Source organism: Chiloscyllium punctatum, chromosome 35 (genome assembly GCF_047496795.1).
Source record: "Chiloscyllium punctatum isolate Juve2018m chromosome 35, sChiPun1.3, whole genome shotgun sequence".
In the NCBI taxonomy this organism is placed as follows: Eukaryota; Metazoa; Chordata; class Chondrichthyes; order Orectolobiformes; family Hemiscylliidae; genus Chiloscyllium; species Chiloscyllium punctatum.
The window spans coordinates 5,380,260-5,390,035 of NC_092773.1; the positions used below are offsets into that span (position 1 = coordinate 5,380,260).

Here is a 9,776-nt window from a genome sequence, read left to right on the forward strand (position 1 = left end):
TGGGGGGTGTGTGGGGGGGTGTGGGGGGTGTGTGTGGGGGGTGTGTGGGGGGGGTGTGTGTGTGGGGGGGTGTGTGGGGTGTGTGTGGGGGGGTGTGTGGGGTGTGTGTGGGGTGTGTGTGGGGGGTGTGTGGGGGGTGTGTGGGGGGTGTGAGGGGGGGTGTGAGGGGGGGTGTGGTGGGTGTGTGTGGGGGGTGTGTGGGGGTGTGTGTGGGGGGTGTGTGTGTGTGGGGGGGGGTGTGTGGGGTGGGTGTGGGGGGGTGTGTGGGGGGTGTGTGGGGTGTGTGTGGGGTGTGTGTGGGGTGTGTGTGGGGGGTGTGTGGGGGGTGTGTGGGGGGTGTGAGGGGGGTGTGTGGGGGGTGTGAGGGGGGTGTGTGGGGGGGGTGTGGGGGGGGTGTGTGGGGGGTGTGAGGGGGGGTGTGGGGGGTGTGTGTGGGGGGTGTGTGGGGGGTGTGTGGGGGGTGTGAGGGGGGTGTGAGGGGGGGTGTGGGGGGGGTGTGGGGGGGGTGTGTGGGGGGGTGTGGGGGGGGTGTGTGGGGTGTGTGTGGGAGGTGTGTGGGGGTTGTGTGTGGGGGTGTGTGTGGGGTGTGTGTGGGGGGTGTGTGTGGGGTGTGTGTGGGGTGTGTGTGGGGGGGTGTGTGGGGTGTGTGTGGGGGGGGGTGTGGGGGGTGTGTGTGGGGGGTGTGTGGGGGGTGTGTGGGGGGTGTGTGGGGGGTGTGAGGGGGGGTGTGGGGGGGGTGTGGGGGGGGTGTGTGGGGGGGTGTGGGGGGGGTGTGTGGGGGGTGTGGGGGGTGTGTGTGGGGTGTGTGGGGGGTGTGTGGGGTGTGTGTGTGGGGTGTGTGGGGGGTGTGGGGGGTGTGGTGGGGGGGTGTGTGGGGTGTGTGTGTGGGGTGTGTGGGTTGTGTGGGGGGTGTGTGGGGTGTGTGGTGTGTGTGGGGGGTGTGTGTGTGTCTGTGTGTGGGGGGTGTGGTGGGGGTGTGTGTGGGGTGTGTGTGTGGGGTGTGTGTGTGGGGTGTGGTGGGGGGGTGTGTGGGGTGTGTGTGTGGGGGGGTGTGTGGGGTGTGTGGGGTGTGTGGGGGGTGTGGGGTGTGTGTGTGTGTCTGTGTGTGTGGGGGGGGTGTGGGGGGGGTGTGTGTGTCTCTGTGTGTGTGGGGTGTGTGGGGTGTGTGTGGGGTGTGTGGGGGGTGTGTGTGTGTCTGTGTGTGTGGGGTGTGTGGGGGGTGTGTGTGGGGGGTGTGTGTGTGTCTGTGTGTGTGGGGTGTGTGGGGTGTGTGGGGGGTGTGGGGGGTGTGTGTGTGTCTGTGTGTGTGTGGGGTGTGTGGGGGGTGTGGGGGGTGTGGGGGGTGTGTGTGTGTCTGTGTGTGTGGGGTGTGTGGGGGGGGTGTGTGGGGGGTGTGTGTGTGTCTGTGTGTGTGGGGAGGTGTGGGGGGGGTGTGTGTGTCTGTGTGTGTGGGGGGTGTGTGGGGGGGTGTGTGTGTCTGTGTGTGTGGGGGGGGTGTGGGGGGGGTGTGTGTGTCTGTGTGTGTGGGGTGTGTGGGGGGGGGTGTGTGTGTCTGTGTGTGTGTGGGGTGTGTGGGGGGGTGTGTGGGGGGTGTGTGTGTGTCTGTGTGTGGGGGGGTGTGTGTGTCTGTGTGTGTGTGGGGTGTGTGGGGGGGGTGTGTGGGGGGTGTGTGTGTGTCTGTGTGTGTGGGGGGGGTGTGGGGGGTGTGTGTGTCTGTGTGTGTGGGGGGGGTGTGGGGGGGGTGTGTGTGTCTGTGTGTGTGGGGGGGGTGTGGGGGGGGTGTGTGTGTCTGTGTGTGTGTGGGGTGTGTGGGGGGGGTGTGGGGGGGGTGTGTGGGGGGTGTGTGGGGGGGGTGTGGGGGGGGTGTGTGTGGGGGTGTGGGGGGGGGTGTGGGGGGTGTGTGGGGGGTGTGTGGGGGGTGTGTGGGGGGTGTGTGGTGGGGTGTGTGTGGGTGTGTGTGGGGGGTGTGTGGGGGGGGTGTGGGGGGGGTGTGGGGGGGGTGTGTGTGTCTGTGTGTGTGGGGGGGGTGTGGGGGGGGTGTGTGTGTCTGTGTGTGTGTGGGGTGTGTGGGGGGGGTGTGGGGGGGGTGTGTGGGGGGGTGTGTGGGGGGGTGTGTGGGGGGGTGTGTGGGGGGGTGTGGGGGGGTGTGGGGGGGGGGGGTGTGGGGGGGGGTGTGGGGGGGTGTGTGTGGGTGTGTGGGGGGGGTGTGTGTGGGGGTGTGGGGGGGTGTGTGTGGGGGTGTGGGGGGGGGTGTGGGGGGTGTGTGGGGGGTGTGTGGGGGGTGTGTGGGGGGTGTGTGGTGGGGTGTGTGTGGGTGTGTGTGGGGGGTGTGTGTGGGGGGTGTGTGTGGGGGTGTGTGTGTGTCTGTGTGTGGGGGGGTGGGGGGGTGTGGTGGGGGGGTGTGGGGGGGGTGTTTGTGTGTGGGGGGTGTGTGTGGGGTGTGTGTGTGTGTCTGTGTGTGGGGGTGTGTGGGGGGTGTGTGTGGGGTGTGTGTGTGTGTCTGTGTGTGGGTGTGTGTGGGGGGGTGTGGGGGTGTGTGTGTGTCTGTGTGTGGGTGTGTGTGGGGGGGTGTGGGGGTGTGTGTGTCTGTGTGTGGGTGTGTGTGGGGGGTGTGTGGGGGGGGTGTGTGGGGGGGTGGGGGGGTGTGTGTGTCTGTGTGTGAGGGGGTGTGGGGTGTGTGTGTGGGGGGTGTGTGGGGGGTGTGTGGGGGGGTGTGGGGGGGGTGTGTCTGTGTGGGGGGGGGTGGTGGGGGTGTGTGGGGGGTGTGGGGGGGGCTGTGGGGGGTGTGTGTGGGGGGTGTGTGGGGGGTGTGTGGGGGGTGTGGGGGGGGTGTGGGGGGTGTGTGTGGGGGGGTGTGGTGGGGGGGTGTGTGTGGGGGGTGTGGGGGGGTGTGTGTCTGTGTGGGGGGGTGTGGTGGGGGTGTGTGGGGGGTGTGGGGGGGGTGTGGGGGGGTGTGGGGGGTGTGTGGGGGGTGTGTGTGTGTCTGTGTGTGAGGGGGTGTGGGGGGGGTGTGGGGGGTGTGTGGGGGGTGTGTGGGGGGGTGGGGGGTGTGTGGGGGGGGTGGGGGGGTGTGTGGGGGGTGTGTGGGGGGTGTGTGGGGGGTGTGTGGGGGGGTGGGGGAGGTGTGTGTGTCTGTGTGTGAGGGGGTGTGGGGTGTGTGTGTGGGGGGTGTGTGGGGGGTGTGGGGGGGGTGTGTCTGTGTGGGGGGGTGGGGGTGTGTGTGTGTCTGTGTGTGAGGGGGTGTGGGGGGGTGTGGTGGGGGTGTGTGGGGGGTGTGGGGGGCTGTGGGGGGGTGTGGGGGGTGTGTGGGGGGTGTGTGTGTGTCTGTGTGTGAGGGGGTGTGGGGGGGTGTGTGGGGGGTGTGGGGGTGTGTGGGGGGTGTGTGGGGGGTGTGTGGGGGGTGTGGGGGGTGTGGGGGGGTGTGGGGGGTGTGTGGGGTGTGTGGGGGGGTGTGTGTGGGGGGTGTGGGGGGGTGTGGGGGTGTGTGTGTGGGGGGTGTGGGGGGGTGTGTGTGGGGGGTGTGGGGGGTGTGGGGGGGGGTATGTGTCTGTGTGGGGGTGTGTGTGTGTGTGTGTGTGTGTCTGTGTGGGGTGTGTGGGGGGGGGTGTGTGTGTCTGTGTGTGAGGGGGTGTGGGGTGTGTGTGTGGGGGGTGTGGGGGGGGGGGTGTCTGTGTGGGGTGTGCGGGGGGGGGTGTGTGTCTGTGTGTGGGGGGTGTGTGGTGTGTGTGGGGGGTGTGGGGGGTGTGTGGGGGGTGTGTGGGGTGTGTGGGGGGGGTGTGTGTGGGGGGTGTGGGGGGTGTGGGGGGGGTGTGGGGGGGTGTGTGTGGGGGGTGTGGGGGGGTGTGTGTGGGGGGTGTGGGGGGGGTGTGTGTCTGTGTGGGGGTGTGTGTGTGTGTGTCTGTGTGGGGTGTGTGGGGGGGGTGTGTGTGTCTGTGTGTGAGGGGGTGTGGGGTGTGTGTGTGGGGGGTGTGTGTGGGGGGTGTGGTGGGGGGGTGTGGGGGGGGGTGTGTCTGTGTGGGGGTGTGGGGGGTGTGTGGGTGTGTGTGGGGGGTGTGTCTGTGTGGGGTGGGGGTGTGGGGGGTGTGTGTGTGTCTGTGTGGGGGGGGGTGTGTCTGTGTGGGGGGGTGTGGGGGGGGGGGGTGTCTGTGTGGGGTGTGTGTGGGGGGTGTGTGGGGGGGTGTGGGGGGTGTGTGGGGGGGTGTGGGGGGTGTGTGGGGGGGTGTGGGGGGTGTGTGGGGGGGTGTGTGGGGGGGTGTGTGGGGGGGGGGTGTGTCTGTGTGGGGGGGTGTGTGGGGTGTGTGGGGGGTGTGTGGGGGGTGTGGGGGGGTGTGTGGGGGGTGTGTGTGTGTGTCTGTGTGTGTGGGGGGTGTGTGTGTGTCTGTGTGGGGGGTGTGTGGGGGTGTGTGTGGGGGGTGTGTGGGGGGTGTGTGGGGGGTGTGTGTGTGTCTGTGTGTGGGGGTGTGTGGGGGTGTGTGTGGGGTGTGTGTGTGTGTGTCTGTGTGTGGGGTGTGTGTGTGTGTCTGTGTGTGGGGGTGTGTGGGGGGTGTGTGGGGGGTGTGTGGGGGGGTGTGTGTGTGTGTCTGTGTGTGGGGGTGTGTGGGGGGTGTGTGGGGGGTGTGTGGGGGGGTGTGTGTGTGTGTCTGTGTGTGGGGGTGTGTGGGGGGTGTGTGGGGGTGTGTGTGTGTCTGTGTGGGGGGTGTGTGGGGGGTGTGTGGGGGGTGTGTGGGGGGTGTGTGTGTGGGTGTGTGTGTGTGTGTGTCTGTGTGTGGGGGTGTGTGGGGGGTGTGTGTGTGTGTCTGTGTGTGGGGGTGTGTGGGGGGTGGGGGTGTGTGTCTGTGTGTGGGGGTGTGTGTGGGGGGGGTGTGTGTGTGTGTCTCTGTGTGGGGGGTGTGTGGGGGGTGGGGGTGTGTGTCTGTGTGTGGAGGTGTGTGGGGGGTGTGTGTGTGTGTCTGTGTGTGTGGGGGGTGTGTGGGGTGTGTGGGGGGTGTGTGTGTGTGTCTGTGTGTGGGGGTGTGTGGGGGGTGGGGGTGTGTGTCTGTGTGTGGGGGTGTGTGGGGGGGTGTGTGTGTGTGTCTCTGTGTGGGGGTGTGTGGGGGGTGGGGGTGTGTGTCTGTGTGTGGGGGTGTGTGGGGGGTGTGTGTGTGTGTCTGTGTGTGTGGGGGGTGTGTGGGGTGTGTGGGGGGTGTGTGTGGGGGGTGTGTGGGGTGTGTGGGGGGTGTGTGTGTGTGTCTGTGTGTGGGGGTGTGTGGGGGGTGGGGGTGTGTGTCTGTGTGTGGGGGTGTGTGGGGGGGTGTGTGTGTGTGTCTCTGTGTGGGGGTGTGTGGGGGGTGGGGGTGTGTGTCTGTGTGTGGGGGTGTGTGGGGGGTGTGTGTGTGTGGGGGTGTGTGTGGGGGGTGTGTGTGTGTGTCTGTGTGTGGGGTGTGTGTGTGTGTGTCTGTGTGTGGGGGTGTGTGGGGGGTGTGTGGGGGGTGTGTGGGGGGGTGTGTGTGTGTGTCTGTGTGTGGGGGTGTGTGGGGGTGTGGGGGGGGTGTGTGGGGGGGTGTGTGTGTGTGTCTGTGTGTGGGGGTGTGTGGGGGGTGTGTGGGGGGGTGTGTGGGGGGGGTGTGTGTGTGTGTCTGTGTGTGGGGGTGTGTGGGGGGTGTGTGTGTGTCTCTGTGTGGGGGGTGTGTGGGGTGTGTGGGGGTGTGTGTGTGTGTGTCTGTGTGGGGGGGTGTGTGGGGGGTGGGGGTGTGTGTCTGTGTGTGGGGGTGTGTGGGGGGTGTGTGTGTGTCTCTGTGTGGGGGGTGTGTGGGGTGTGTGGGGGGTGTGTGGGGTGTGGGGGGGGGTGTGTCTGTGTGGGGGGGTGTGTGGGGGGGTGTGGGGGGGTGTGTGTGTGTCTGTGTGTGTGTGGGGGGGTGTGTCTCTGTGTGTGTGGGGGGTGGGGGTGAGGGGGGTGGGGGTGTGGGGGGGGTGTGGGGGGTGTGGGGGGGGTGTGGGGGGTGTGTGGGGGGTGGGGGGGTGGGGGGGTGGGGGGGTGGGGGGGTGTGGGGGGTGGGGGGGTGGGGGGGGTGTGGGGGGTGTGTGGGGGTGTGGGGGGTGGGGGGGTGTGGGGGGTGTGGGGGGTGTGGGGGGTGTGGGGGGGTGTGGGGGGTGTGGGGGGGTGGGGGGGTGTGGGGGGTGTGTGGGGGGTGTGGGGGGTGGGGGGGTGGGGGTGTGTGGGGGGGGTGTGGGGGGTGTGTGGGGTGGGGGGGTGGGGGGGTGTGGGGGGTGTGGGGGGTGTGTGGGGGGTGTGGGGGGTGTGTGGGGGGTGGGGGGGTGGGGGGGTGTGGGGGGTGTGTGGGGGGTGTGGGGGGTGGGGGGGTGGGGGGGTGGGGGGGTGTGGGGGTGGGGGGGTGTGGGGGGTGTGGGCGGTGTGTGGGGTGGGGGGGTGGGGGGGTGTGGGGGGTGTGTGGGGGGTGGGGGTGAGGGGGGTGGGGGTGTGTGGGGTGTGTGTGTGTGTGTGTGGGGGGTGTGTGGGGGGTGTGTGGGGGGTGGGGGGGTGTGGGGGGTGTGTGTGTGGGGGGGTGTGTGTGTGTCTCTGTGTGGGGGGTGTGTGTGTGTGGGGGGGTGTCTGTGTGTGTGGGGGTGTGTGGGGGGGTGTGGGGTGTGTCTGTGTGGGGGTGTGGGGTGTGTGTGGGGGTGTGTGGGGGTGTGTCTGTGTGGGGGGTGTGGGGTGTGTGTGTGGGGGGTGGGGGTGGGGGGTGTGTCTCGGTGTGGGGGGTGTGTGTGGGGGTGTGTGTGTGTGTGTGGGGGTGTGTGGGGGGTGTGGGGGTGTGTGTGGGGGGGTGTGTCTGTGTGGGGGTGTGTGTGGGGGGTGTGTGTGGGTGTGTGTGTGTGTGTGTGTGTGGGGGGGGTGTGGGGGGTGTGTGGGGGGTGTGTGTGGGGGGTGTGTGTGGGTGTGTGTGTGTGTGTGTGTGGGGGGGTGTGGGGGGTGTGTCTGTGTGGGGGGTGTGGGGGGTGTGTGGGGGGTGTGTCTGTGTGGGGGGGTGTGTGTGTGTGTGTGGGGGTGTGTGTGTGTGTCTCTGTGTGGGGGTGTGGGGGGTGTGTGTGTGTGTGTGTGGGGGGGTGTGTCTGTGTGGGGGGTGTGTGGGGGGTGTGTGGGGGGGGGTGTGTGGGGGGTGTGTGGGGGGTGTCTCTGTGTGGGGGGTGTGTGGGGGGGGGTGTGTGGGGGGTGTGTGGGGGGTGTCTCTGTGTGGGGGTGTGTGTGTGTGGGGGGGTGTGGGGGGTGTGTGGGGGGTGTGTCTGTGTGGGGGTGTGTGTGTGTGGGGTGTGTGGGGGGTGTGTGTGGGGGGGTGTGTCTGTGTGGGGGTGTGTGTGTGTGGGGGGGGTGTGGGGGGTGTGTGTGGGGGGGTGTGTGGGGGGTGTGTGGGGTGTGTCTCTGTGTGGGGGTGTGTGTGTGTGGGGGGGTGTGGGGGGTGTGTGGGGGGTGTGTCTGTGTGGGGGGTGTGTGGGGGGTGTGTCTGTGTGGGGGGTGTGTGTGTGTCTCTGTGTGGGGGGGTGGGGGTGTGTGTGTGTGTGGGGGTGTGTGTGTGTGGGGGGGTGTGGGGGTGTGTGTGTGTGTGGGGGGGTGTGGGGGTGTGTGTCTGTGTGGGGGGTGTGGGGGTGTGTGTCTGTGTGGGGGGTGTGTCTCTGTGTGGGGGGTGGGGGTGTGTGTGTGTGTGGGGGTGTGTGTGTGTGGGGGGGGTGTGGGGGTGTGTGTCTGTGTGGGGGGTGTGTCTATGTGTGGGGGGTGGGGGTGTGTGTGTGTGGGGGGGTGTGGGGGTGTGTGTCTGTGTGGGGGGTGTGTCTCTGTGTGGGGGGTGGGGGTGTGTGTGGGGGGTGTGTGTGTGTCTGTGTGGGGGGGTGTGTGGGGGGTGGGGGTGTGTGTGGGGGGTGTGTGTGTGTGGGGGGTGGGGGTGTGTGTGGGGGGTGTGTGTGTGTGTGTGTGGGGGGGTGTGGGGGGTGTGTCTGTGTGGGGTGTGTGTGTGTGTCTCTGTGTGGGGGGTGGGGGTGTGTGTGGGGGGTGTGTGTGTGTCTGTGTGGGGGGGTGTGTGGGGGGTGGGGGTGTGTGTGGGGGGTGTGTGTGTGTGTGTGTGGGGGGGTGTGGGGGGTGTGTCTGTGTGGGGTGTGTGTGTGTGTGTGTGTGGGGTGTGTGGGGGGTGTGTGTGTGTGTGTGTGGGGGGTGTGTGGGGGGTGTGGGGGGGTGTGGGGTGTGTGTGGGGGGTGTGGGGTGTGTGTGGGGGGTGTGTGTGTGTGTGTGTGGGGGGGTGTGTGGGGGGTGTGTGTGTGTGTGTGTGTGGGGTGTGTGGGGGGTGTGGGGGGGTGTGGGGGGTGTGGGGTGTGTGTGGGGGGTGTGTGTGTGTCTCTGTGTGGGGGGTGTGTGTGTGTCTCTGTGTGGGGGGTGGGGGTGTGTGGGGTGTGTGTGGGGGTGTGTGTGGGGGGGTGGGGGTGTGGGGGGTGTGTGTGTGTGTGTGTGGGGGGGTGGGGGGGTGTGTGTGTGTGTCTGTGTGGGGGGGTGTGTGGGGGGGTGTGGGGGGTGTGTGGGGGTGTGTGTGGGGGGTGTGTGTGTGTGGGGGGGTGTGGGGTGTGTGTGGGGGGGTGTGGGGGGTGTGTGTGTGTGTCTGTGTGGGGGGGTGTGTGGGGGGGTGTGGGGGGTGTGTGGGGGTGTGTGTGGGGGGTGTGTGTGTGTGTGTGTGTGTGTGGGGTGTGTGGGGGGTGTGGGGGGGTGTGGGGGGTGTGGGGTGTGTGTGGGGGGTGTGTGTGTGTCTCTGTGTGGGGGGTGTGTGTGTGTCTCTGTGTGGGGGGTGGGGGTGTGTGGGGTGTGTGTGGGGGTGTGTGTGGGGGGGTGGGGGTGTGGGGGGGTGTGTGTGTGTGTGTGTGGGGGGGTGGGGGGGTGTGTGTGTGTGTCTGTGTGGGGGGGTGTGTGGGGTGTGTGGGGGTGTGTGTGGGGGGTGTGTGTGTGTGGGGGGGTGTGGGGTGTGTGTGGGGGGGTGTGGGGGGTGTGTGTGTGTGTCTGTGTGTGGGGGTGTGTGGGGGGGTGTGGGGGGTGTGTGGGGGTGTGTGTGGGGGGTGTGTGTGTGTGGGGTGTGTGTGTGGGGGGGGGGTGTGGGGTGTGTGGGGGGGGTGTGTGTGGGGTGTGTGTGTGGGGGGGGGGTGTGGGGGGGTGTGGGGTGTGTGTGTGTGGGGTGTGTGTGTGGGGGGGGGGTGTGGGGTGTGTGGGGTGTGTGTGTGTGGGGGGGGGGTGTGGGGTGTGTGGGGTGTGTGTGTGTGGGGTGTGTGTGTGGGGGGGGGGTGTGGGGTGTGTGGGGGGGGTGTGTGTGGGGTGTGTGTGGGGGTGTGTGTGTGGGGGGGGGGTGTGGGGTGTGTGGGGGGGGTGTGTGTGGGGTGTGTGTGGGGGTGTGTGTGTGTGGGGGGGTGTGGGGTGTGTGTGTCTGTGTGGGGGGGGTGTCTCTGTGGGGGGGTGGGGGTGAGTTACTGGGGAAGGTCCTGGTCACCCAGGGGCCAGTGAACCTTTTGGAAAGTTCGGGCTAGGATCCAGCCCCCGCCTCAGGGAGGGGCCGAACGGCCGACGGAGGGCGGCTCCTGTTTACAGTTCCTGCCCACTCCACCTCCTGAACAACAGGCCCACCCTCAGACACCAGCCTGAGCCCCGCCCTACCTTTCACCACCCTCTCCACGGTGGACAACCCCGTGGGGCCTTGAGCCGAGGCCTGCGCCGCCATTTCCCCGCGCCCTCTCCGGCCTCGGCCTCGGCTTCGCGCTTGCGCACCGCCCGTCGC

The 9,776-nt window shown here is 69.0% G+C and overlaps 1 protein-coding gene across 1 annotated transcript in view; it reads right to left on the minus strand.

The window, feature by feature from the left end:
• LOC140459593 (serine/threonine-protein phosphatase 2B catalytic subunit gamma isoform-like) overlaps positions 1-9,776 on the minus strand; it is a 59,491-nt gene extending 49,715 nt beyond the window's left edge. The window contains exon 1 of the mRNA XM_072553852.1: positions 9,656-9,776. Within this exon, the coding sequence (XP_072409953.1) occupies positions 9,656-9,719 (64 nt within the window). The 5' untranslated portion in view covers positions 9,720-9,776. The remainder of the gene's footprint in view (positions 1-9,655) is intronic.